Below are 27,810 nucleotides of genomic sequence, written 5' to 3' on the forward strand. Positions count from 1 at the left end.
AAAAAAAAATATATAAATACAAGTAAACAGGAACTGTATGGGCTCTGATTTCTGTAATGAAACGTGACGAAATGTCATCTCACTTTACAAGCTGCATGCATAGTTTCTCTTCATTAACCGATTTCCATAAAAAGAAAAAGTGCAGACATTCAGGCTATAGAGCATTTTTCTCCAACGTAACGGACAAATCGCCATCAGTCTGATCCTCAGAGTGACGGCTGAGCCAATCAGTCACAACAACACTACATTAATGTGACCATGTGCTTTTAGACATCCTCATTACGGGAATCCAATCCATCTTTATTCATCAAACACCTTAAAACAACCACACGGAGCCAAAGTGCTTTGCACAAGATAAATAATAAAATTTTTAAAAGAATGTTAATGAGCTTACTTTTCTGTTGGTCAAGGTTAAATGGACTCCAGAAAATTGAAAGAAGCAAGAAAGAAAATATTTACTGTTTTAAAAGACCTTGCACCATTACTGACTATTTGCAATCGTTTTGACCTTGATCCAAAACAAATGTGCAAAAACACAGTGAACCACAGGAGTGCATCTCTCCTAACAAGCTTTCCAAAGGCAAAAATAGTCCTCATCTATCAACGATTCTGCATGTGGTCGTTACTGCAGGATTGATAATAGGCACAATTTTTTATTATCTCACTAAAACCTTTTCTAAATTGCAAAACTGTCAAAAAAAAATAGATATTTGAAGCGTGCACCATTTCAGCCTCAAAATAAATTTTATGGTTGTCACATGGGCTTTGCTTTCCCAGCAGTTAAATAAAAATATCTATTGTTTCTTTGCCGCAGGCAACAACAGATCTGTTCCCATGCTCAATTTATTGTGATAATTTGAGGTGGTTAAAAGTCCTTGAAATCTTAAGATTGAACTATTTTCATCTTTGGTCCACTTGTATTTGTTTATTTATATTTATTTATAGGCTGCTGCCTAAGGTGAAGAAGGAAGTGACTCTCAAGTGGATGGAGGAGGGCGGTGAAGAAGCCTTGTGAAGAAGGGCAAGGCAAGAAGTACGATTATAAGATGTGCTCCACATGTAACTTTGAAACTTGTTTACAGAATGGGGTTATGACTAAAAAACTATTCAAGTCATTGTGGCGCCCATCCCAGATAGGGGAGGACACCGTGTTCAGTGCTCACAATAACAAGTTGGCAGGTGTGATAGAAATTTCAACGTGTCATTGAGATGAAATGAACAAACAAACAAACAATTGTTAACCTAAGAGTACCTCCATTACTTAATAGTAAGATGACCCCCCCTTTACTTTTAATTATTCCCCACTTGGAAAATAGATATTGCGCACTTTAATGAAACGTAACTTACCTAAAGAAACTTTGTTCTTATAGCTCATCGTGCGGTTCTTGTCACTTCCTGGTTGCACTAGTTCAGGTCTTTGCAACCAAAAGAACCAATATTGTGGTTGTCGACCAAATTAAATTCACCTGGAGCCACAAAACCCGTTTAACATTTAAAATGAGGCTAAAGCGGCTTCTAAAGTTTCACGTTCACAGCGGTTCTGAAACATGTACAAAAACTGTATCTTACGTTGCATTTATGAACTTTCAGTTACAATTTAAGCGAGAATAGACTAGAATAGAATAGAAATACTTTATTAAGTGTTGCTCCACACAGGATAAATTGAAAGAAAGTTGAATATCAAATAAGGCAGGATAAAAATGTAAAAAGTAATTTCAAATATTAATATGTACAAGGCTAATGTAAGCACAAAAAGTACAAAATTAACTTAAATGCAGCATAATACTACTTACAGAGAGGAATTATAGTCTTCCTTTCTAAGCAGTTGTGTTTCACTTTAGTATTTTGTTCTCCCATTATAGTGGCTTTTTTCCCCCAAAGCTCCTTTTTTAGTCCAAGAGATAAAAAGTAATGTTAAAATGACTCAGGAGTGTCCAGTAAATAAATACGTTTAAAAAAAACCAACAACTTTTGTTTCCTTTTTTGGGGAGAATACATTAAAAACTGTTCCTTGTTTTGTCAATATTCCTTTGGGAAGTTTTGTTTTTCGAAAAAAAAAAAAGTTTAAAAAAAGAAAAAAAACCCACTTTTGTTTAAGTATTGTTTAGTGAAAGCTAAATTAAGAAGGCAAGTGCAACCATTTTAAAACTATTTCCCGGATTATTATTTTCCATTTGTATTTTGATCATGTATTTTCACTTCCAAAAAAAAAAAAAAAAAAGATCAGTCATCAGCACAGATTTTTCAAGTGTCATATTGGTGTCTCCCACCATGTGTCCAAATATGATTTTATAAAAGTCCACATGATTACTTCTTCCTGTTGCTCTGCCTGTGGCCTGGTGTCATCTTAAATTCAGTTCCTTTCTCTTATTCTTTGCACCACCTTTAGCTGACCCACTTCCTGTGGCCTCGTTTTGGTTGCCATGGCGAAGTTGAAAGCCTTGTGAAGTTGTTGGGATTTAGTTGGAATTGTACCCATTGACATTTAACTAAACGACTGTTATTTGTGGAGGTGTGTGTGTGTGTGTGTGTGTGTGTGTGTTGGGGGGGGGGTCACTGGTGTTCCAAACACAAAGAGTGAACTGGGCTGAAGCTTTGTCACCGAGGCCGAGTCACACACTGTACTGATGACAATCTCAACGAACCCTGAAGCTTCTTGTTCAAGGCTTTCCGACAGTTTCTGTTCACACCGGGGGCAGAGCTATTCATAACGGGGATGGGAATAAATGAGTGGCGATTGTCCCCGGCCACTTCCGAGACGCACGCAGTCAGAGGTGTCGTAACGGTGTCGACAAATAGCTGGAAGCTGGAAGTCGACCACGAGAACTTGTTTACTGAAATATTGTTGAATGGAAAAAGTGGCTATTCTGTTGTCGGGCTCCACGCTAAATCATGCATTTGTCGTTATTTTTAGAGCAACATGTGGATCGTTCCACGTACACGTGGCTCTTCAGCCCCTCCGTAGCGGCTTCCCCGGATCGTTCAGAATATGTAATGTAAATGAACGTTCTTTGTTTCCACTTGATTTGCATTTCACACTGATTTTCAAACATCGTCTAACCTCTCGGATGAAAACGGCTGAATAGGCAAAAAAAAAAAAAGCCAGAGCTTTGAGGAAAACAAAAAAGGGGGAAAAAGAAGAAAAAGGGAAAAAAGAAGAAAAAGGTAAATAAAAAGTAGGAAAAGAAAAGACAGACATGAACATAGGGGAAAAAAGAAAAATGATCAAAAAAACAAAAAGAAGAAAAGAAAAAGTGGATAAAATAAGAAACAAGGGAACAAAGAAAAAGAACAATAAATAAAGAACACAAATGTGGTAAAAAAAAAAAATGCTACTTCAGCGTACAGCGGGAAGAAACAGCAAGAGGCTAAAATAGCCAAGATGTTTAAAATACCCTTTAAAAATAGCCACAACAGACAAAAATGCAATAAAATATTTATAACTTGTACCTGTGACGCTTCATTAATGCAACTTTAATCTTTTTAAATACTGTAGTCTACAGCAGAATGTTTTTTTTCCTTATTTCAGATCATTTGCATGCTTTGCAGTTCCAGGTAAATATGGTGGGAAATTGTGGTCATAAAGTTTGCCGACCCCTTTACTGTGTGTTTAAATTCTGTAAATTCAGAATGAATTTTGAGATATGTTATTGGGGGGGGGGTCTCAAAATACACTGGGTGTTTTACAGCGCACATTTCCTGTTTTATATCAAAAGTCTCACTCTGTTTCAGGCTGTCCGTCTTTCCCTCCTCGTGTTTGATTGCTGCTCCCTGACCTGATGTGTTTCCATCGCCAGTCCATCTGTGTTTCTTGTGCCAGTTGCATTCTGTTCTTAGTTCCACGTTTTTGACATTTCTCTAATTAGTACTGTTGTCTTGCCTTTTTACGAGAGTCGGATCCCTGATTAGACAGTTCTCAAGTAAATTACACGTCTGCTGACCTTTCTTTCAATCTCTGTTAGACATTGGATGGTAGGTCACAACTAAACATGTATCCTCTGGAAATACATAAGCACGCAATTAAAGTCATGTAACTGTAGGATATGTAGAAGCAGACTGACTGTGTGGCAATGCTAATGCGTTGAATAGCTGCGTAAAAGTTATACATCCAAATTGTTCAAAGAAAAGTGGTAGGAATGGTTATTTTTCTCTCTCTTTTTTTTTTTCTAAAATTGAAACTGGACACGTTTGAAAAATACCCAAATGAATTTAACAATAACCTGTTAATTCACAGTTGTTATAAAGATGTAATCTGCTGAAAATGACTCCGACTTGAGTTTAACCAAATCCCAACTTATTTTCTCCGCATTGAGTCAGAAGCTTTATTCCAGGTCTTCAGTCTCTACAGACGTTTCCCTTCACTACCATCTTTAACCCACTGTTACTTCTGTTGCTGTGGCGATACTCCAGGGCAAATGTGCATGATTAAAGTTCGAAACGCACCGTCTTCATTGTCTTTATTAGTGTGCCGTTAAAAGGTGAAGGTGTGTCCGAGGAACTGGTTTGTTTTGGAGACATTCCCAGGCTTGCTCTAAAAGCAGACAGATGGTGGCGAAAAAGCAGAATGGCATCAAATGAGTTCAAATGAACCTAGGGGCCAGGGTCAGCATGTTGGGTGGCGGAGGAGGTGGTGGTGGTGGTGGTGGTGAGGGGTCGACGCGGCCTCCCCTCTGCATTTGAAAAACCTGCCAATGACGGAGCGGAGCGCATAAAGCGGGGGTGGGGGTTGGCAGGGCTTTTCAGACCGACCTGTTTCTAAGAACTGCAGTTGCTGGCAGGGAGAAAAAGTGTGGGGGGTTGTTCTCCCGGCCTCCTCAGCTCACATTTTTTTTTTTTTTGGTGCCGACTCAAACTCTTGACCGGAGCTGGTACATTATCTGCTCGCCTTCTGGTGAGATTTAGGTGAATGAGGCGAACAAAACTCACTTCCAGGAAAGTTACGTCGCTGCTCGAATGGTGACATCATAGGGTGTTAAAAGTCTTTAGACAAAGAGCGATAAGGAGTGATTAACCACTCAAGTTTGAGGTTGACAAGCTCATATTCACTCATATAAATGTAATGTTACTTCAGCATAACATTACTCAGGTCAGAGTAAGTTGTATGTATGCAAATGATTACTTATGTAAGCCTGATAAAGTACCTACTCAAACTATTTGCGACTTAATTACAGTAAAAAACATAGTAAGAAACTGATTCAGAACATTATTTCTCCAATGAGACTAATTATTTGGTTATTTTTGTTCATTTCTATACAAAAGACAAAATATATTTTTATCATTCATGTTACAAAAAAAAAAGCAATTACATACACTCACAGCCTTTGCCATGAAGCTCAGCTGCATCCTGTTGCAACAGATAATCCTTGAGATGTTTCTGGGGCTGAGCCTGTGGTGAAATGTTGATTGAACACATTCTGGGCACTCACCCGACTGTCGAAGGTCCCCGGGCGTCACGTTTATGGGAAACCAGGCGCCGCTCATCGCCAGGTAAAAATACCATGCCGACCGCGAAGCATGGTGGCGGCAGCATCGTGCGGTCAGGGAGGCTTTTCAGTGGCAGGGACTGGGACAGTAGATGGAGGAAAAGATGGATGCAGCAACACACACAGACATCCTGGATTAAAAAAACAAAAAAACAAAAACAAACCTCTGCTCCAGAGCGGTTTTGACTTCAGACTGAGGTGGAGGTTCATCTCATATATGAAATATGAGATGGAAACATGTTCATTTTCTGCCAAAGTCCAAATTTGGACAAAATGGACTCAGGTTGTTATTAACAAACTCTGCAAATATCAACCATAACTCCAGTAAAACATGCAAAGAGAGTCCAAATTAACTGTCAGACATCATGTCCATTTGGAGGAATGTTTCCTCTTATTCTGGTTGTTTGGGTGCAAAGAACATATTTTTACTTTTAATCAAATCACATTTTTCTTTTGAAATTCAGAAGAAAAAAAAGGCTTTTTAAAAATTTTAATGTAAAGAACTTAAATACGGACTGATTGCTGAATCAATCTGCTTTATTATTTTCATTTTATCTTATTTTAAACCTGTTTATTCCTTTTTTGATTTTCCAGTGAGCTTCACTTGCCCTATTCTACATAGTCCGCATATTTTTTTTTCCTTTTAGCAAATCTGCAAACATTAAAAATGAACTAAAATTGTCTTTATGGGGTTTTGCAAGTAGAGTCCTGGGATACCTTTTTTAAATCTATTTTGGAATAAAGCTGTAACATAACATGTGGGAAAAGTGAAGCACTGTGAATGTTTAAAATAAACCCCAAAAATATAGTTTTAGACATATTAACACAAGTTGAATCATTTCCGAAGGAAGTTGTCTGAAAGTAATTTGATCCTATTCTGTTCACAAACTAAACTTTCATTACTCAGTGCAGAATCTTTAAAAAAAAAAGTTGCCTTAATTAAATATGTGACAAAATAAATGATCTGGCAAAAGGCTGAACATAAACACCAGATGTCCGTGTTTTGACTGAACTGAATCATTTCATGGAAAAAAGTCAATTAAAACTCCAAAATAAAAACTACATCCCAGAAATACCACCAACTTTCCCATGTTAGTTTCAATATTTACACCAAACTAAAACAAAAGCATTTCGAAAGTTTTGGTCTGTCATAATAAGATCTAAAACAAGCAGGAAAACACCTGATGAGATTAAAAATATTTGTGACGTATTTTTCATTTTCATGACTCGTGAAGTAAAATTGAGGGACGTGAATCATCTGCGATTCTGCTCTCACTGGAGGTTTCTTGATTAAAAAAAAAAAAGTGCTTTAAAATACGAAACACTACAAAAACCACCTGGCACATTGTGTATATGTGATTTCTACCTCAAACTTTCGTATAATTAAATTCTTAAAAACTCATTTAAAATACTACACACATTCTATTAGGACTTTTTTTTTAGGAGGATTGTTGTAAAGAAAAATAAGACAGGTTTGAATCAATTAAAATATATTGTACAAATGTTCCTAATACAGCATTTTCCTAACACTGTACAGTTGCATCAAATATAAAATAGAACACGTTGCCGTGATACACGTTAGCCGAGTGAAAGACGTCACACCGAGAGATCATATAGAGTCCAGTGGGTTTCAATGTCGCGCTGTTTTATATTTAACCGGGCACTGACGTATACATATGCTGTGAATTTGCAGCCGGGAGGATCGGCCGCGTCAATGAGTAGCGTTTCCCACCTTCCTCGCCACTGATTACAGTTAAAACCGTCTCCGTTCTGGAGCTCAGAGAAAGGAAACGACAAGGACTCGGCGGCTGCAGCTGTCAGGGTGCCGGGACGAGGACTCAGCGGCGGCCTCTTCCCCTTCCTCTTCCTCTGCCGGCCCCGCCTCTCCCGCGGCTGCTGCTCAGGTGTCCGGCGGAGCGCCGCAGCTTCTTCCTCTCCTGGTGGTGATCTCGCTCGGCCTGCTGCTGCTTCCTCTGCTGCTCCGACTGCACCGGACGACAAGATACGGGTGTGTCAGCAAAGGGACTTTTAGAGGAGCCTGTGAATATTAACGTGCTGTGTCCGGATTGGTCAGTCTATTGTGTTTCTAAATATTGTAATTCTTCACTGATCCCCTTTAAGGATGGAATTGAATGATCGTATGTGTGACAGTTCAAGGTTGTATAGTTGGAAAACACATGAAAAAAATGCAATGCCACACAAAATGGTAGGAAAACATCAAACAATACAAGAGGACATGATACAATACTACAATGCAATCTAATAAAATATGATAATTTAGCAAATGATAATATGATATAATAGAAAGGGGATATAATGCGACAACGTCTATTGAATTACTTTATATGATGCTCAAAGATACGATAATAGAAATATAACACGTAAAATAACATGGGAAGTAATGATATGCTGAAATTAATTATGGTACTATAGGAACAGGCATGCAACTCAAAATGACATATATTGATTCGAATAAAGCAGTTTTATAGGAAACTACTAAACAATATTAGACGCTACAATAGCATCTCAGGACAAAATGACATTAGATTATGATGACACGTGAAAGAATATGGAAAGCTCATGTATGTTGATAATAATTAAGACACGATGCAAAGCAAGGCAATGATTACATTACAGGATGCTGCACTGTAGGAAACGACGTCGAAACGACGACGGGGGGGGGGGGATGGGAGGACACAAAACAATACGACGGAAAACACACTGTGATGTATTTTTGTTCACGTCAAAAATAACTCCCATTATCTCTACGCAAACAGCCGTGCACACAGATGATAAAAAAGCAAAGCGCCACCATCTCCGCACCTTTTTGAGAGTGAAGGTCAGCTGCTTGCTGCCCACGGCCGTGTCGGCCGCACCGCTGGCTCCCGAGAGCTCCTCCACCTTCAGGCGGTCCTCCAGAGAGGCGCTAGAAGAACAGACAAAAAAAGTGTGAGGAGGAGGAGGCTCAGAGCACCTTTCACAATAAAACGCTGTCAAGTTTCTGCTTGGAAGAGCTGATGTTGGATTAATGCGGACGCCTGCTGACCTCGAGTAAAAGACTTTAGTGAGCTCGTTTGAGTTGCATAAACATGACAAGCTTTTAATGTGCAGTAAAAAGTTGTTTTTTCTTCTTCTTTTTGTATGACACTCCTTGTTTAAGACGTACTTCTGAAGTTTCTGCTTGCGGGTCACGTCGTTAAAACTCCTGAACTCCTCGCCGGCTTTGAGCTGATAAAACCGAGGCTGCGTCGCCGCCGCCGCCTTGCCGCCGGCCGCGTCCGCCGTCGCCTCGCCGCCGTTCTGCGTCTTGTCCAGCAGGACGGTGTTGCGGTCGGCCTCCTTCTTCCTCTCCTGCCGCCGCCGCTCCTTGCCCTCCAGCCACAGCAGCCGCCGCTGCTCCCGCACCTCCTCCACCCAGCTCTTGTCGTCGTCGTCGGAGCTCTCCTCCTCGGAGCTGCCTCGGCCCTCCGGCTCTTCCTCGTCGCCTTCAGCCGCCTGGGATATGGGGAAAAGAGGGGGTGGGGGGTTCACACAAAGGCAAGAAAACTTCAGTAAAGGCAACAGAGTCTTTGTTTGGGACGAGGGGAGAATGTGTGACCGTGTCTGGAGGGAGCCGGAGAGAGAAAAGTCGCCATTTGACGAGGCTTCTCACCTCTGGCACAAACCACTTGAAAGACTTTACTATCGTCTGCGAGAGCAGCTGAATCGCTGCTATTTCAAGGCCGAGCTTCTGTAAATATTAGCATTTCCAAAAGCGTGGAAATGGAGGGTTGGAGGGTGTGGGGTGGGGGGGTGGGTGAAACTTGAGATTACAGTCCAGCGCAAGTCTCACACAGCAACAAACCTGTTGGGAAGCCTGCTGAGCCAGCAGACGCAGCTTCTTCTTCCTCTTCTGTCCGACCCTGGAGATGATGGGGTTGAGCAGGCGGAAGTCCTCGCTCTGCTCGTCCACCTGGTAGTCCGGGTTTTCAAACATCACCTTGAATCGGTCGTCTCCGAGGATGGTGGGAAGGGCCTGCGGAAACCAGATGGGGGTGGTGAAAATGGAGCCGTGGTCTCTAAATTTAAAGCTCAAATGCTCTTTTGGTTTCATTTCTAGCCGCTTCATCATCCGACGAGCCTCTTGCTCCCTGAAAAATGTATTGTTGTATGTGATTAACTGTGTTAAAGCGCTCAGGCAGTTGAAAAGCTCTATATTAGTAGAATCCAGTTAACATTTCTCCTTTTATTTTTTTCCAAAACTGTCCCTTTAAGAAAACGTTATTTTTAAACTTTGTGTGATTTACGTCACTTCTCACAAATGGTTATTATACATGAATGCAATTTAATAATGTTTATATTTACTATAAGGTCTTAAACTTTTAACGTATCATTCAACAAAAGTTTTTTAAATAGTTATAGAGATATATATTTTTCGGGGGGGTATATTGATATGTTCCCTATCCAGGGTAAACATTAGATTTGATTAGTTTTGACGTGTGTCACACTGTGTTACCGCACCTTAAAAAAAATATTATATTCAAAGAAATCCTAATTCCATTCCAAGAAAAGGGTCTTGCTTTCTCACCTTGCCCTTCTTCTTCCTCGCGGTCTCCTCTACTTCGTCGTCGCCCTCCTCCATGAGCTTGAGAGCCAGTTCCTTGTTGACCTTAGGCAGGGCCTGTCCAGGAAAAAAATATAAATGCAATTGCATGTTAGGTTCACTTTAAATACACAATCCAGTTTGAAAGGTTTGTATCTCTCGGATGGGATCGATGTATTAGTCCCTCATTGTACGATAAAAATCAAGACGTGGACTCATCATGGAGAAAAAAAAAAAAAAAATGCATGAATTGAATCCTGTAAGTGGGGATCCCTCACCTTAACCTGCACTCTGTTGGTCCTGGACTCCTCGATCTTTTGGCGGATCTTATCCTTTCGAAACTCCTCATAGGCGAAGGGATTGGCCATGGTCTTGACCTGCGGTCACATCAAACGACAAAACGTTCACACTTCTGCTTCTGGGGAAGCTTGAAGGGATCCGCTGGAGAAGGTAAACAACAAGCACCTTGTGATAAAGTCTCATGTCCATGAAGTAGCCGTGCATGTAGGCGCGCAGGAGGGAAGATCCCACCAGGTGAGACAGGCCTGAAATGAATGAGAGAAAAAAAAAGTATAAAAACATGAGAAAATTAAGGAAAACAAAAAAAAAAAAGTTTGTAAAGAAAATCTTTGCAAACATGTCCAGTGTTTAATCTGCAGGTCAATGAAAAGCTGCTTCTATTTAAGATGAAAGACGTCTGCTCCTACTGTACAAACAATCATACTTAAGTCTTTAATTTGGCCTGGTTTCTGCGGTTGTCTACTACAAAGTTACTTTTACTTTGTTTTATTTACCTTTTCTTTATTAGTACAACTCCATCATTCAGTAGTTAGAATACGAACAACCTGGTACATGCGTTCAAAATTCCAAGACGATGGACTTTTCTTTTTCCTCTGCACTCTTTTCACTTCAGTTTTTTCCCCCCCAACAATCATTGAAGCTCTGCTATAATTATTTAGTGGAATGTCACAAAATCTGGTAGATTTGTGGTTTCAGAGGATCAATTAAAAACTGCTGCCGAGCTCTGCTCTTTAAACTCTACCACCTAAAACGGATCAAAGGTTATACAGTCAGTGAAATCATGACATTTGGGTGCAAAAACCCAACACTTGAGTCACCGGCTCTTTTTTGTTTTTGGGCAAAATTACTCATCACATCTTCAAGAAGAGCAATATGCGAGCATGTAATCGGGAGAAAATGCCAAGGGGGTTGTGCTGAAATCGGGATCTCCTGAACATTGCCACGCTGTGATTACTGTCTCATGCACAGGGCCTGGGGGGGTGGGGGGTGGGGTGGGGGTCCATATTGTTAGAAATCCTATTTGGCATGTTGAACCCTGCAAGAGTGCAAGAATATGGAGACGCAGGGTTCCGGGGGCGCAGCGTGGCGTCTGAAACTCCTCGGAGGAACTTCTGCCGATGTGTTGCACCCGATTTACCCGGGCGGCCTTGCCGTTATGTAACAGGGCTGCATTACGTGGCTCCTGTAAATCAACACTGCTCTTGCCTCGCCTGCCCCCTTGGCTCCTTTTCTACTCCCCGCCAGCCAATCCCTTCTCTGGGTCTTGTCACTTGATCTTTTTACTGCTGAGCCTGCATTCCTATGTTCATTCAACCCCTCGCGTGTCCACTCCCTCAAGCCCCCCCTCCCCACCTCCCACACTACTTTTCTTACCTAAAGCCACTCAATCACTCCCCAGGCCTCTACTTAAGAGAGTCTCGCCGCTTGAGCTAACGCTGCAGGCGACACCGCGGCTCACACTGATTCATGGTCTTGGGGAGAGACTCGGGAGGCTCCGGATTAAAGAAGATAGTCTCAAGATATTCCCCCTTTGTGAAGTGAGCTCTTGAGCCCCCTCGTCTCTTCCTGGAGCCGCCGGGGCAATTTTTGAGGCGACTTGCTCCGCGAGTCGAGGGGAAAAGTTCGGCGGCGTCTCACTCACCCAGATTTTCCAAGTCTTTCCGAGTGACGAACTTGTAGTCGTCGTACACGGTGCTCTCTGGGCTCTCCTCCAGCTCTTCAGTCAGGTTGTCGAGGAAGGAGCACCATCGAGGCGCTGGGCCCAGAGCCTGAGCACACAGTTTCCCACGGCGTTACTCACATGTCCACTCGTTGATGTGAAGCATTTGCTTGCATCTAATCTCTGAGCTTCAAACAAACACTTCTATCTACAGTCAAGGCCTCAAACAATATTTGTTTTTTTAGCCCTTCTGTGGCGGCTCCCTGAAGCCTTCAAAGAACATGAATGAAATCATTATTTCTCATGCAGTCTGTTTGATTAATCGAGGGAATTCTGAGAAGTCAGAAGTCATGTTTGTATAACAAATAATGTACAACATGTTTTGACTTTTGCCAGTTCAACGAGAATAAAATGACACGAAAAGCACTAGACTAAAAGGCCAAAAATGGCTCCAAGTCAAAACGATTACTCAGTTCTCTCCATTTTATCCTAAATACCTAGAGAAAATCTTTTTTTTTTTTTTTAATCTGACTGTGTAATAATGTGTAATTGTACAAACTGTGTCTGGGGCGTTATATTAAGTTTTACACTGTACATGTAGAGAAATATAATGTAATTTCATTTGTTGCATCACAACAAAACCAAGATGTTTCCGTTTACTCACAGGAATGTAGAATGTGTTCATCTTGGGGTCTTCATTGGCAGTGAACAGCATACCTGGTGACGGGAAAGACAATCCGTTAGTACTTCATGTCTTTATCTCTCGTCTGAATGCAGATGAACCGAAGCATTTGTACCAGACCACACATCACATCTGACACCGGTGCCTTCCTGCAGCAGATCCGCTATTGATTTCGCTGCTTTGTGTGGATTACGACACTATTTTTGTCCTAAAACTATGGAGCACATCACATCACATATCAATGCCACCCCGGCCCAAGAAATAGCTCCTTTAATTGCAATAATAAACATTAATTTAACAAACTGCAGCACCATTTAATTACATTACAGTAAAAACACCTCTGCGGCCTCAAAGAGTGGAAATGTAAATTGCAATGTTTAGCTCAAATTCATGTTTTTCTTTTTTGTGCAAAACCAATCCAATAGTCATCTGAGGTGGAACTGTTTTACTTTCTTTGACTTACCTTTTAATTATTTCTCTGTCGCGCTTTGAGATTGTAAATGTAAAATGCATTATAAATAAAATGTATCATTATTATTATTGAAGCACGGGAAAAACTTCAAAGAATTACTTTACAATTGTTTTGAAAGGCTTTTAGTCGCTGCTAGACGACAGAATTTCTGATGAATAACATTGAAAAGTGGTTAACGATGGCTTTTATTATAAAATATCAACACTAAACTACTTTAATGAAAACTTCAGAGTTTACCAAGGTTTGTGTCTCTGTCGTTCTGACCGGTGCAGATGTGAAGGTACAGAAACATGAAGCACATTGAAATTGGTGGTATTATTATTATATCCACATTTGAAGCAGACTTCAATTTGAACTGTTTTGTACTTTATCTATTACTTCATGTACTTCCTATAAAAACAAAAGCAACAATGTTGATTGAATAGATCCAACTGTATGAGTCTAAATTAGAGGTGTAACGGTATTTGAGTTCGTCCCCTGCCTTCACGTTGTGTGGGTGTCGTGGTTCAGTGAATATTAACTAAAAGAAGAAGAAGAAGCAGTTACAAAAAACAGATGAAGAAGAAAAGTAATGGTGAATGTGGAGCCAGAAGAGTTGCTGGCATTCAAATGATTGAATGGTATAAGAGCCCTCCTAATACATGTTTTGTTTTATTCTATTAATTTTCACTTTTTTTTATAAAAGGAGATGGTATTTAGTTTTGCAGAACCATGACTTGTGTGTACTGTTACACCCCTAGTCTAACTGAATTGTTTTTGTTCAATTTATAGGCACTATCCTGATGTGCTTGGTCACAATTTGAGCCTCTAGAAGGTGATAGTAGCTTTACTGTAGGATGGCGCCACCTCATGGTGAAAGGAGGAAAATTACACTTTTGATCTCCTGCCTTGAGTCTCCCTTTAGTGACGGGACACGAAAAATATCTGTACTATCAAAAACACTTCAGATTTGGAATCAATATCACCTTTCTTTAATTTGTCTCAATGTCAGTGTGAATTAATTCTTCTTATAGACTATTTTAAGCTTTGTATCCCTAAAAATAATGATATAGACTTTCAAAAATAGCATGAACACTTGTGTTTGTCTCCAAGCTGGTGGATGAATGAAAAACAGCAGTTATTTTTTATGTTTCTGTATTTATAAACGATCCATTATAATAATCGGTTCTACTGTGTGGCAGTAGCTGGTAATAAGGAGAAATAAATAACTTTCATGCAGTTAGTTAAGCCTGTAAGTATTGAGACACAGGAATGAAAGATAATCCAGTCATCTACACCAGTATGAAGTGATTTTTCTTTCACTACACTGTGTACATTGACTCGTTTGTAAAAAGTTGCTGTTGTGTTTCCACTTCACTCGAGTCGTCCTCACCTGAATTGGGATACATGCAAACATCGTTGACGTTGGCCTGAGGCTCAATGGAGGAGAACAACTTGCCCTGTGGTGAAGACACGAGGACGGTAACAGAAAAACATCATTGCCAGAATTTATCACCACTTCAAGAAGGTTCAGGTGGCGATTTCTAAAACAGCAGAGGTACAGCGTCGGTCACTCACCGTGTCCTTGTTCCACATTTTTATTATCTTTGAGTCCGAGGACACGACCAGGTTCAGCTGATCGTGGAAGTTGAGCGATTTGATTGGCAGGTTGTAAAAATGGTCTTTAACCAGAAGTGGCTGGTTGGAGCGCAGGTCATAGAGCAGCACCTTTAACGGGAACAGCGAGTGTCGATGAGCAGAGAGACACAGTCACATTTTTTAATTTCTATGATCAGTCATGTCGCAGTGAGGACTTTCTTCACCGTCCAAAACCAGGTATTGAACATGAACTTGTGCCAATAAATTAAAGTCATTTGAATGTGTGTGTGTGTGCTTCTGTCCAGGTTGCACCCTGACTTCCACCCACTGTCAGCTGGGATCGACTCAGGGTCATGACCCGGTGACCCTGGTCTGGATAAAGTGGTACGGAGGATGAACAGACCAACTAAAGCATGTGGGATTTCTTTTGTGTGCTTTTTTTTAAAGAAAAAGAATTAGCAAATGACAACATCATCCAGTCAGTGATGAGGAGGCTCACCTGTCCCGTGCTGGTACCCACCGCCATGGTGAGCGAGCCATTGAACTTGAGTGCGCTGACAGAAGGCAAACTTTGAACCCTGGAGGCCAAAGAGAGAAACAAATTTGACCCGAGTCCCTTTGTGACAAGTCGGAATCAGATGGAAGTTCTTCTGTTGCTTGTCTTGATGACACACAGCTTGCAGGTTGTTGCTTAGTCAAGACGCTGGCAGAAGAGAAAAGTGCTATGTTGCATGTGCTGGTATACTTACTCTGCCCCTACAGTAAGGCTGCTCAGGGCACAGTCCAGCTTGCCCACTCGGTTTCGGACTCGAGGGTCCCAGCATTCCACCCTGCCCTGGTTACAGCACAGAGAGGGGGAAACTTCAGCCGCTCGGACATCAGGAGAGCAAAAATAAAAGAATGCAAATCAAATCAAAAACACGTCATTCAGGTACCCTAAATTCTACCCGTTTATCATTATATTGCTAAAGCTGCCAGTTTGGACACAAAGGAGACTGTATCCAGTGCCTCACGTCACACTGAGCCTGCGATGGCACTTACCTCGGAGGATCCTGCAGCGAACAAATGATGGACGGGGTTGATGTCACACACATTGTTCTCCCTGGTCGGCAAGTCACGAAAAAAATAAAATGGCGTGAACGTCGGCCGAGATCAACCTACAATTTCATAGTACAACTGCAGGGGAAGACTTACACAGCGTCAGTCTGAAGGGAGTTTAGGAAGCGCCCTTGTTCCAGGTTCAGTCTGTACACCTCTGAACTGAGAGGAAAACAGCAAATAAATTAATTAATTAATAATTGCAACAAAAAAGATACAAAACAATTCATAAAATACACCCAAATAAAGATGGTGTCAGATGCAATCATATCGTCACCTTGTTCCCACAAAAAACAGGTCACATGAAGGGTAGTGGTAAGAAAAGTCCCGTCCAAACTTGGGTATCCGCGTCTTGTAGTAGTGTCCGTGTTGGGAGTGGAATTCGACGTAGCGGTCGCAGTGCAGGAACACCAACTGCACAAACACAGAAAGGAAGGGTGAAATGATCAGACCCAAGAGTTAAGGATCAGACAGAGCGTGTTCTCACATGGGCGTAATACCAAGACAGCCGAGTTAGGTACAGTTACACATCTTTCAATTCTGTTAATACATCTCCCAAGTGTTCTACTTCACGCAACTCAAACACAACAAAAAAACATTTAACTAATTGCTGCTAGTTTAATATTCTACTGTTGATGTAAATGTGAGTGCTTTCAATGCCTTTACATGAAATAAAACATTTCAAGGCACATTATTAAGCCGTTGAGAACTGAACCTTTCAGACTCTCACCTTCGAGTAGTCATCAGACAGGACATCAAACGTCACGACTGTGAGAGAGAAGAAACAAAGTTTTTTAGGTTCAGTGAGGCGCTTAATAGAGGGCAAGCAACAAATGAATGTCTGCATCTCACCATCCGAGTCCAGACAGCGTTCAAACTTGAGAGACAGCTGATAGGTGTCGTAACATCGAATTCTCGGCTTGTAAGTGCCTGGAAACAAAGACATGATGATGAAATGAGACACCTACCAACTACCTTATTGACCGCAATATCGCTAAACTGTCCACAGATCTGCAGGGAATCTTTGGCCTGAACCACAGATGAACTAAAAATCCCCTTATAGAAGTAACTGAGCTTCATTATATCTTAGAGGCTGACAGCTTTCATGCCACAATGCACAGACACAGAAAGTCAAGTATAGAAAGCATAAATGAATACATTTTTAATGACTTTTCTGTACCATTAGTCCATTCTTGGCAAGCCTCATAAAATATTTAAATATTGTCAGAGGCTGTAAGCTAGAATAAGAAAAAGTCTTAACATAACAAAAAAAAAAAAAAAAGCCTGGAATATTTAAGTTGAAATATATAATACATAAATGTGAATAAACGTGCGTAATAAAGAAAATCCTTTTGATATCGTCTGTAATTCAATCTTCTGACAGACACGCACACCATCTGGTAGAAGAGGTCATGGGTTTGAATACTGGCCAGGCCTTTATGTAAAGAATTTTCATGTTTGTTCATTCATCTTCTATATCACTTTATCCCGTTCAGGTTCAAGTGGCACTGGAGCTAAATATAGATGAGAGGAGGGTACACCCTGGACGGATCTCCAGTCCATCACAGAACAAACAGAGCCAGACAACCACACATGCATGTTGGTGGCCCTAAAATACCCATAGGTGTGTGTGGTTGTTCTGTGATGGACTGGTGACCTGTCCAGAGAGGACTACACTTCTTTGACAGTGACCATTTTTATGGTGATGATCCGTCATTCTCAAGTGTAGGCTGAAACTCTCCTGTGTGCAGTACTGAGGCTTTGAAACATTGTTATTGGTTTTTAATGTGTGCAGAGATTGCCTGAAGACATAGGCGACAATGCTGAGTCGACAATGCATCCTCAGTTCTCGGGGTAAAAATGTGTAATTTCTCACATTTAGAGGGAAAACCTAGGTGAAACACAGACGCTGACAGACCCCGTCCTACCTGCTGCCAGGACGAACTGACCGTCCCTGGTCACCTTGATGGAGGTGCACACTGTGGGCATCTCGAAGTCCTGGATGAGCTCGATCCTGCGCTGGATGTCTGAGGGGGAGAGAAAAAAGGTCACGATGAACGTCAATGTCGTGGAAACCAGTCTCCGATGCTGCATGTATGACTGTAGACTCACCAACATCTTGCTTTTGCAGCTGCCTTCTCTTCCGATCCGACAACCACTGCAACGACACACGAGTGATCAGGATATGGTACAACAGTGAGGCACAAAAATACCTCAGAGCAAATATAAATGCCACACGAGCTATATCAACATTTATATTAAGAGTAATTATTAAGTATGAGCTTAAAACATTTGGTAAAACATGTTATGTTGGGGAGATATTTGTTAGCTGGCTAGGCTAAAAGTAAGCAGCAACTGTTGAATTTACTACATTTAACTACGTGTTAAGGACAAGTTGGACTTTTGTACCTCCGGGAGAGACTTTCCGTGACTTAAATTGTAAATCTTCACATCGTTCACACTGGATATCTGCATTTTGGAGACTGAATAGTACTCCAACCACACATAACACAGCTCTTATTCCCACACCGGCTGGAAACACGTTTTTGCCCGGAGTAACAACAGGAAGAAGGAGCTCCAGCAAATAGATCCGGCGAGAAACAGTTTCCGGAAAATTAAAGTGTCCGGGTCGGTATGAAATACTTGTAAAACTAATCGAACTGTTTATTTTATGCGCAACCTTTTACAAACTACTTCAAATCAGGTTTCATGATATTCGTTCCAAATTAAAAAAAAAAAAGTCTATAAGTGCATCAAGAAAATAGACTTTGTATGAACTTCTATCCATCCATCCATCCATCCACCCATCCATCAATTCTAAACACTTTCAGTGGTAATAAAGAAAAAAGTCATTTTTCTCCATTTAGTAATTGGTGATATATATATCGTAGTCACTGAAGTTTTGAAGTCAACCAAATTCGTCCTACAATAATGTGTAATAATTTAAATAATTTAAAAAATATATATGTTTACTACTTTAATAAGGTTGATAAATTACTTTTTGAGCACAACAAAACAAAGAAACAATTTTGAATGTGAATCCAACTATGCAGCGTGACTGCATCGGCGTGTATATATAAAGATAAACATTTGTGTTTGTTTTACTCACCTGGAGTGATGTAAGAGCTCCAGGTGACACAGGGCTGGATGTCAGTCAGCCAGTTTCCAGTGGAGCGGCTGCTTACACTCTCCCAGAGGGACTGACAGGCGGCAGATGGTCTTGAAGATAACCTGAAGGTAAGCATCTGATTTCAGATGATATTCCTTTTTTGTTGTTGTTGTTGTAAATTTTGTGTGGCCAATATGCCCCAAAATAGCTCTGAACAAATATCATCAAGAAATAGGACAAATAATGTGAAGAGACACAGACCAGCATCAAATTGTTCATGATTTTAAAGATAGTTATATACTAACTTAATGTTTTGGGTTTTTTTCAATCTAGATCACAGCCTGTTTGATGATTCTTTTTGACTAATGGCCTCAGGGAGTCATGTCCGAGTTTTTGTTGATATCCGTCCCCTTGGACAAGACCAGTTTAACTAGTGTGGAAAAACTGAAACACACTGTAGCCAAAACCAACCTGGCCTCCTGCTGCAAATTCTTCATTCCAGATCTCAAGGTGAGCTCATGCATCATTTTTCCTACAGACGACAGTGAAGTAAATAATGCTGGGCAAATGTACTTTTGTCTGTACTTCACAAAGACACTGTCAAATATTGAGAAACCGCATTGTGTTTAGTTTGTATCGCCGTGTTTATAGCAGTACAGTAGGGTGTAGTTGAGGAGAGTGATGGTGTTTGGTGTCCTTCTCTGGTGAAGGGATGGAGGCTCAAGTTGCTCTCTACAGTTTGAGGCAAAATTTCCATCTGACCCATTTCACTCAACGTGATCAATGCTTCTCCTGCTTACTGGTGCCTGCATTTTAACTCCCATTGTCCCTTATTCCAACAAGTATAATGTACACAAACGTTTGTAGTAGAATAAATACTTAAACGAAAATAACATTTAAATCTAAGAGTGTTAATGGATATTTTAATACTTTAAGACTATGAAATCAGCTCAAATAAAAACCATTTAGGGCATCTACGTATAACAAAGTCAATAAAAAATTGCCAAACAAACTAAAATTACACATATATCAACATGTCCAGCTGAATATTCTAAGCTGAATACATTTCACACAAGATTCAAATATATTTGTTGAATTTCCACAAATAACAAAATTAAGGAGGGCGCCTTTCATTTTTGGCGGGAAGAACGGATCATTTTATAGCAGTTCAGTTTCTTACAATCACACGAATGTGTTCCAATCATTTTGTTGGTGGTCTTTGAAATAAGAAAAAAAAAAACCCATCATAGATCAAGTGCAGCACTGATAGTTTTATTTGCCGCTATGAAAAACACAAAATACATTAAGTTGATGTTAGTGAAGCAGTATCGTGTTGTGTCAAAAGTTTGGAGAAATTCCAGGAACACAAATAAACAAAACAATAGACTCTTCAGTCATATTTTCTGTAATTGTGATTGTGAATCTGTGAAGCAGGTTCGGGCCGCCACTGAATGCATGTGCGGTGTTGTTGCTCAGGTTTCTTCAATTTTGTTTTTTTGCTGCGTTCAGATGGACGACATGTCACAGTAACATTAACTGTGCTGTCTGTGCTGTGACCTCAGGTGGGAATTCTGGACAGTCTGCTCAGTGTCTCCGATCATTTCTCAAAGCTCGATACGCTGACTGAAAGGTAAAAAAAAAAGAAGAAGTCCCATCAAAGAGAGTGGAACACATCACTCTTGCTCTGCTTGCATGTGTCAGTATGATTGTTGAGCATTTGTAGCCTCAAGTGCATCTTTGTCTTTCACTGAGACAGTGCTTGTGTGCGCTCAGTGATTCATGACTAATTGATGGTCACTGCTGACCTTCCCTCCTGATTTTAAAATCATTCTTAGTTTGTCCAAACTGCTCTGTGGTAAATAGTTACAGATTTTTGGCATCATATGAACAATTCTTTTTGGTATAACGGTCCTCAGGTGACTCCCTCAGCTTCACCTTTCTCACCCTCACTTATTAATTATGTTAACTTCTTTTGTGCAAACAATTTCGAAAGTTATATTGAAGCAGCTGCGCTCCAACTTCAGAATCAGAATAATCGAAAACAGAATTCCTCTTTTTATTTTCACAATGCAATATTTTAACCACTCAAACGTATTGTGTGTATTATTTTGTGCAAAAGCAACAAAAATATCAAGAAATTTACCAAAATAATCAAGCACACAAGTGAACAGCTGCCCAGTGAATCTTGTAATAATACTTGGTGCCACAAGATGGTGCACTGAGTCACTTTTCAACTCTTCCTGCATTCGCCAAGAAGAATAAGAAGCAAAAGATTATGACATGAGCAATAACAAAGTATTTAATGCAGACTGGTGCATTTCACAACAGCTAACTGATATAACAACGAGGAATAGTGACTCACTCCTGCCACCCAGTGTTGAAAAGTGGCATCACTTAAATCTCACATAATGTACCTTTAACAGGGTTAGTGAGATTGTTATGTTTATTAAGTCCTACTTCTGATCTGGCAGTCTAATTCAATGATCCTATAACTTAAAATATCAGACCAGTTTTAAAATGTTCTTGCATTAACTTTACTGAAATGTTTTCTTCATTGAAACGTAAAAGGACCACTCTCTCACTTTCAATTTCATCACATTAGTTTATATATATATAAACTAATGTAAAACCAGTTTGTGAGCTGTCACAATGTATAAATAGCCCAAACTCCTGTTGTTTCCCCCTGTGGCACGCAGTGTGATCAAAAAAACATGCCAGTGTATGAAGGAGGTGATGGAGACGTCCAGCGACAAAGTGCTGGAAAACGCCTTCGCCAATGGAGGTGAGTCACACCCGGTGTTAATTACATCGTATTGAAACCCATTAAGTAAGTGTGTGGAAGACCACAGGCCGCAAGCACCCACATGCACAAAAACACCCGCTGATCCTTTGACAGCAGCAGAGGGGAACAGCTGCCGGACAGGACCTGGACTAAACCACGTCTCTGGCCACTCTCCTCCCTCAGATCACAGCGTGAATCAGAAAGCCGTCCTGTCACCGCTGAAAGCTTGCCTCAAGTCTCTGAGGGGTACTGTAGCTACTTGCAGTGTGCTATCTGAGCTAGAGTGCAGTGCAGTGTGGCATTTGTGTCGTGCTCTTGTTGTTTGCTTTGTGGTTTGGTGCGTGTTTATGGTGGCATTACTCAGGGTTGTGTTCTTGAAGGATGATGGGGGTTTTTTTCCCCCTCAGTGGACCTGGTGACCAACGTGACCAAGTTTCAGTGGGACAAAGCCAAGTATTCAACAGCTCTGCCTCTCTCCAGCCTGGCAGACATTATAAATAAGGTAAAAAATTATTATAAAAAAAAAAGACTTATTATAAAAATTACTTGAAGATTATTGCAGAGTTACAACATCACGTACTTGTAATTTGACCCCAGCCTCATCACAGAGAAGAAAACACGAGTTAACAAGAGTAACGTCAACTCATTGCTTTCCCAATTAAAAATGGGATTTCCCCCACTTCCCAGTTACTCATAGAGGCATCACTACATATATAAAAGTTTTTTTTTTAAACCATGTCATGAATGTCATCAGTATACAATTCCAAAGTTTATGTTTTTAAGAGGAGTGTTGACAAAAAAAAAGAAAAAATTCTGAGTCTGTTTTCAGTGTTTCACGAATTTCACACCCAATTGAATCAGACAGGAATGTTTTGGGGACATGAAAAGCCTTTTAACATCCACCTTTAGAAAACAAGCTGCGTTTTTGACAAGCTGACATGAACAAAAAGACAACGTTTTCCCACAATTTACTTGCTGCATGTGGCTGCAAATACAATATGATTGTGTGTGTGTGTGTGTGTGTGTGTGTGTGTGTGTGTGTGTGTGTGTGTGTGTGTGTGTGTGTGTGTGTGTGTGTGTGTGTGTGTGTGTGTGTGTGTGTGTTTTCCAGGAAGTTTCCCAAGTGGAGACCGAATTGAAATCCCGTGCTGCAGCTTACAACAGTGTGAGAGCAAGCCTGCAAAGCCTCGAGCACAAACTGGAGTGAGTGACAACAATCACACATGAAGAAAATACACAGAATTACACATATACTGACAGGTACTCTTCAGCCATCCAGAGTGTACTCTGGATTAGTGACTACCCATGATTGACATTTTTTAAATTTTTACGTTTGTACCTCTTGCATCTATAGTATATCACGTACTGTACCAGGACTAATATTGCACAAACTGCTGAAAATTGTAATAATTTATAGATTCAAGTAAGATCATTTGTTTTAAAAAGTAATTAGTTACTACTTGGAACATACTTATTTCATTATTTTGATGGCCTCTCTCATTTAGCATGTCTTGATTATATTCATATAGTTGGATTGGAGTTTTTCTGTTCGCACTGTGTCGGTTCGTCTCCATCAGTTAGTTGGAGTAAGATACTTTATCATCTGGATTTGAATGATATTTGGCCCCTTAATATATAAAGTGAGGTTATTTGAGATACTGCGAATACAAGGGGAAGTTAATGTTACAGCAAAACAAGTCAGGAAAACTGAGTTAGTTGGGGACTAATAAGGACTGATTCTCCTCCAGTAAGTTTAATGAAATTGCAACAATGATACAAACGTGGTTAAGTTACCAGTTGGTTCATAAGCATTATAAATACCAGCTCTTAGCAACAGCCTCTGGATAATATTAACATTGAGCGTGACAGATGGCAGCGGTTCTGTGGCTTTTTTCACGTATCCACAGAAAACTAAGTGAAACTTCAGTAACTGCGTCTAAGTGTCCCTACTGACATGACCAGTGACTATAAATCCACTGTATGTAAATATGCTAAACCGGTCCATCCGTGTTTCCAGTGGAAACTTGCAAACTCGGAGTCTGAATGACTTTGTGAGAAGAGAGGACCTGGTAGTCTCGGAGTACCTCACCACTCTGCTGGTCGTGGTGACCAGGTGAGACACATCATCACTACCCCCACATTCGTGTGGCCGACTTAATGTGCAATTGTTCGTCTTCACAGAGGGAGTTACTCGCAGTGGGAGCACACCTATGAATCCTTGTCGAAGTTTGTGGTTCCGCGGTCGAGCAGGTGAGCCGTCTGCGTGCGTTCTGGGGCGCAGAGCGCCTGATCTCGGCGTCCAGAGACGTCGGGGGGCAAAGTAACCACAGGTGTTGCATTACCAGGCCGAAAGTAAAAGTCAGTGTGGATCAGTGGCGGGGACAAACGTCGTCGCCGGAGGCCACGGTGTGGATGACAGCCGTTTTTTTGTTTAAATATTTGAACACTTTATGGCTTCGTGCTGAAGCACATCGCTGAACGTGGAAACTTAAAATGCGTTGAGACCAACCAAAAAAAATTCAGACTTTAAAGTGTTTTAAACAAGTAGTACAAGTACTTCAAGCTTTTGCTCTCTGATGTTTTCTTCCTGTCGAATTCAGTGATCTTGTGTCATTCAGGCTCAAGATTTTCTGACAGCGGGTCAGAAGCAAATTGGTCTTTCTCTGTGTGCGTTTGCCTGAGTGCTTGAACGCCAACAACAAAGGTCCACTCTCTTTTATTTATATCTTTAACATGTACAAAACCAGAGTCAATGAGTATTCAGGCAAAAATACAAAATAAAAGCAAAAAAACATTTTCAATTAATTTTTGCTAAAATTTTAGTTAAAGTTAGCCACAACTAGGTAATTTTCATCTGTTTTTCAAAATCAAATGTGGACTTGTACACAAATTAATATGACATAAACAGACTAAATACAGATTTGAACCATGACTACTCCAAATTTACCGACATAAATACAACCTTGTGTTAGATATTATATATTTTATGAAGTCAAATATTTACTCAGGCCGTCACTTTCATACAAATATGTTTGACGATGCCACGAGGCTTTAGCTTGTCAATCTTGGACAATGTGTGTCATTCTGGTTTTATTTTTTGTTTGTTTGTATGTTTGGAAGAAAGTACAGAGGTTTACTGCTTCCACTGTGGACAACAACACATCTGTCTGGTTCGTTAAGCAGCAGCTGTTTGTCCATCTGAACATGAAAACTCTCCAGAGACTGCCTGCTGTTCCAGAGCCCCGCTGGGACCCGGACACTTTTGCCACTCACGTGCTTGTACACCGTCACAAGCCTCGTTTGGGCGTAGTATTACAAATCGTGTATGTTTTTTTTAATTAAAGCTACAGCATGATTGACTTTGTGGTAAACGTAGCAGAGAGTGGGGACAGTTGTAACACCTGAAATGGCTCCAATAAGAAATACGTTAGGATTTGACGAATGACTCGGGACATGTTTGCAGCTCTTACTCATCGGGTGTGAGACTCACAAGTTTGATTCTAAACTCAAGCTGTCATGTCATACATGCACGTTTTTTTTACTTAAGTTTTCAGCTCAGTGTTGAATTTCATGTGTTTCTTTATAAAACATGATTTGATGTTGTTTGAAATTATGTACCAACATATAAAAAAAAAACCCAAACCCTCAAAAACACAAAAAATACTTTGTCTGGGTTCAGTTGGGTTTTGGAGCTCATAAACACAGCTATCATGGCATTTTTCTTAAACGTACAGCTAACAATAGTAAGTGTTTCTTTGAACATATTTTTTTAAATCAAAAACTTGTGTTGCTTTTGATCACAGTGCCAATTATAAGCTACCAAGACCATGAGGTAGCTTGTAATATATCACTCATTGAGTTTCAGATTAATCCATACATTATTTATTTGTATTGCAGCGATAGCACTCTCACCTTCTTGTAGCAGGCACATGTAATTAACTGATATGAAAGGGGCCTGGGGTATTAACAGGAACATAATGAATGTTATGACAGGTTGGGTTCCACTGTGCACGCATGCTTGAGTGGACCAGTAATCCCATTATAACCGTCCCCATCCCACAGAACAAGAACGCGCGCGACACCTGAGTTCATTTCCCATCTTATCAGCCGGCAGCCTCGGCTGTCCCAGTGTCTTATCATGGCCCGTCAATAGTCTCTGTTCCCGTCAGGAAGCTGTACGAGGACGGGGAGGGGGCAGTCTTCTCTGTGACGCTCTTCAAAAGGGCCGTGTGCGAGTTCAAAGCCAAAGCGCGGGAGAGCAAGTAAGCAGGACGGATCGGCAGGAAGCGGAAAGTTTACGTCAAGTGTGCGTCGTCTTCTGTCAATTACCATGGCGTAGCCTATGATCCACACAGGTTTGTCGTGCGCGAGTACAGCTTGGACCTGGAGGAGAAGAAGCAGCAGGAGATGAAGCAGCTTGCTGTTCACAAAAAGGAGCAACACGTGAGTCGAATATGTATAGTATGCCCTCTGTGGCAGATGCGGAATGCACGCGAGTTTGTTCTATAATAAATGTGCATGCGTCCTCCTCCTCCTCAACAACTTCTCCTCTGCAGGGAGTCTTTGTACGTTGGCTGAAAGTGAATTTCAGGGAGGCGTTTATTGCCTGGATTCACCTGAAAGCACTCAGGCTCTTTGTGGAATCGGTCCTCAGGTAATTCGGACCGACGTCAGCAGTTTCGCCTCATCTTCGCTCGGCATTAACGCACAAAATAAAATGATTGATTTGGGACACGCGTGTGTCAGTTGACTCATAATGACCTCGCCACGTCAGGTATGGATTGCCGGTGGGTTACCAGGCGCTCCTGCTGCAGACCGACAAGAAGCATTCAAAGAGACTGAGGGAAGAACTCGCCTCGCTGTTCGTGCATCTGGATCCCACTGCCAGCATGAAAGACGTAAGAGACGAAATTCACATAAACACATAAACATTCCATCGCTGCATGTGATTAGACAATGTAGTGATAAATAGATTTTTGAATGTCTGTTGATTTTTTTGGGGGGGAGGGTTGTGGAGCGAAGAACATGCAAACTCTGAGGAAGGTCCTCATAAATGCAAATTGTTCTTTTCTGAAAGGAAAGGTTTATGATTAAGAAGATAATTCGGCGTCGACTAACATTACAAGAAGCAAGCTTAAAGTAAGCTGCTTCGTTGTTTTTTTTTCTGGGCAAGGCAAAGCAACAGAAACTAAAACCCCATCCTCGCAACAGTAAATTTATACATTTTACAAAGACAGGCTAGAAAATGAAGTGTTTGTTCAGATTTCATGCTGGTGTCTGAGAAAAGAGAAACACTGTGAACCATCTGCTGTCCAGCCCACATAAAATGACATCTGTTTCGGGCCTTGCCAGACCACGGCAAGAAATACTGAAATCTGGGCTCACTGTTCTGCAGGCGAACAGATTCCCTGCATGCAAACAAACAATCGAGGGCAACATGACGACGACGCACAATGCGACAGTGCGCATACAACCCCGGGCTGCACAAGGGGGAGTTTTTCAGTGTGTTGTCTTTCATGCCAAACAGGTGAGCTGTGACATCCCGGGACTCTGTCAGCAGGAGCACTTCTCCTACGTCTGCTTCCACATCAGCACCGGGATGCTGGAGCTCGGCGATCTGCAGCGCGACTGTCGGAGCTAAGAGGGCCGCGTCACACATGTCGCTTCCAAACCGATCAGTCAGAGCCAGAAACAGACCCTCCAACACCAAAACAAAACACACGGAGTAGAGAATACGTCCTTGAACATTTTGGTCCTCGAGAGATCTCCTGAGCCGGGGAGAGTGGAGGTTGTTTTTTTTTAAAGTATGGTATCAATAATCCTGTCAGCAGAGTGGATTTGGGATGTTGGATCCATTTAATGTATTAGATAGCTGGCTTAAATGTAAATATCGTGTACAGCATCGTCTTTAATGAAGGGGACAGATATAATGGCTCTGTAAATACGCATTTTTAAGTCTTAAAGGGATAGTAAATAACTCATTATCACAAGCCTTTCAGTGTCAAGCTTAACTATCTGAACTACTTGTACAATAAAAACTTTCACGTCGTGTCTGATCAAACTT

General features: G+C 41.0%; 2 protein-coding genes across 2 annotated transcripts; one reads left to right on the plus strand and one right to left on the minus strand.

Moving 5' to 3' along the window:
- Window positions 1-6,965: 6,965 nt before the first annotated feature.
- Window positions 6,966-18,382, minus strand: nol10 (nucleolar protein 10). Its single transcript, XM_080512903.1, has 21 exons — window positions 18,265-18,382; window positions 17,968-18,013; window positions 17,784-17,882; window positions 16,708-16,785; window positions 16,586-16,623; window positions 16,133-16,269; window positions 15,952-16,017; window positions 15,799-15,859; window positions 15,507-15,592; window positions 15,257-15,335; window positions 14,737-14,886; window positions 14,552-14,618; window positions 12,690-12,742; window positions 12,008-12,134; window positions 10,531-10,610; window positions 10,344-10,442; window positions 10,051-10,143; window positions 9,328-9,498; window positions 8,650-8,978; window positions 8,307-8,409; window positions 6,966-7,468 (listed from the first exon to the last, which is right to left on the minus strand). Exons 1-21 carry the CDS (start codon window positions 18,328-18,330, stop codon window positions 7,322-7,324), a joined length of 2,175 nt encoding a protein of 724 aa, XP_080369029.1. The 5' UTR covers window positions 18,331-18,382; the 3' UTR covers window positions 6,966-7,321.
- Window positions 18,383-19,345: 963 nt separating this feature from the next.
- Window positions 19,346-27,387, plus strand: atp6v1c2 (ATPase H+ transporting V1 subunit C2; the record flags this gene model as incomplete). Its single annotated transcript, XM_080512602.1, has 13 exons — window positions 19,346-19,474; window positions 20,527-20,594; window positions 21,661-21,746; window positions 21,930-21,992; window positions 22,154-22,248; window positions 22,858-22,949; window positions 23,764-23,859; window positions 23,928-23,996; window positions 25,916-26,008; window positions 26,102-26,189; window positions 26,303-26,400; window positions 26,521-26,644; window positions 27,274-27,387. The coding sequence occupies 13 exons, from the start codon at window positions 19,346-19,348 to the stop codon at window positions 27,385-27,387; spliced, it is 1,215 nt and encodes a 404-aa protein (XP_080368728.1).
- Window positions 27,388-27,810: the final 423 nt, after the last annotated feature.

Source organism: Blennius ocellaris, assembly GCF_963422515.1.
Source record: "Blennius ocellaris genome assembly, chromosome: 17".
NCBI lineage: Eukaryota > Metazoa > Chordata > Actinopteri > Blenniiformes > Blenniidae > Blennius > Blennius ocellaris.

Excerpts from the sequence above, each read along its gene's own strand:
- nol10 (XM_080512903.1), bottom strand. The coding sequence starts at position 18,330 with ATGCAGATATCCAGTGTGAACGATGTGAAGATTTACAATTTAAGTCAC. Across the intron at positions 14,619-14,736 it reads AAATGTGGAACAAGGACACG|GGCAAGTTGTTCTCCTCCAT; the intron begins GTGAGTGACCGA and ends TCTTCACCACAG. Across the intron at positions 12,743-14,551 it reads TTGCATGTATCCCAATTCAG|GTATGCTGTTCACTGCCAAT; the intron begins GTGAGGACGACT and ends TCCCGTCACCAG.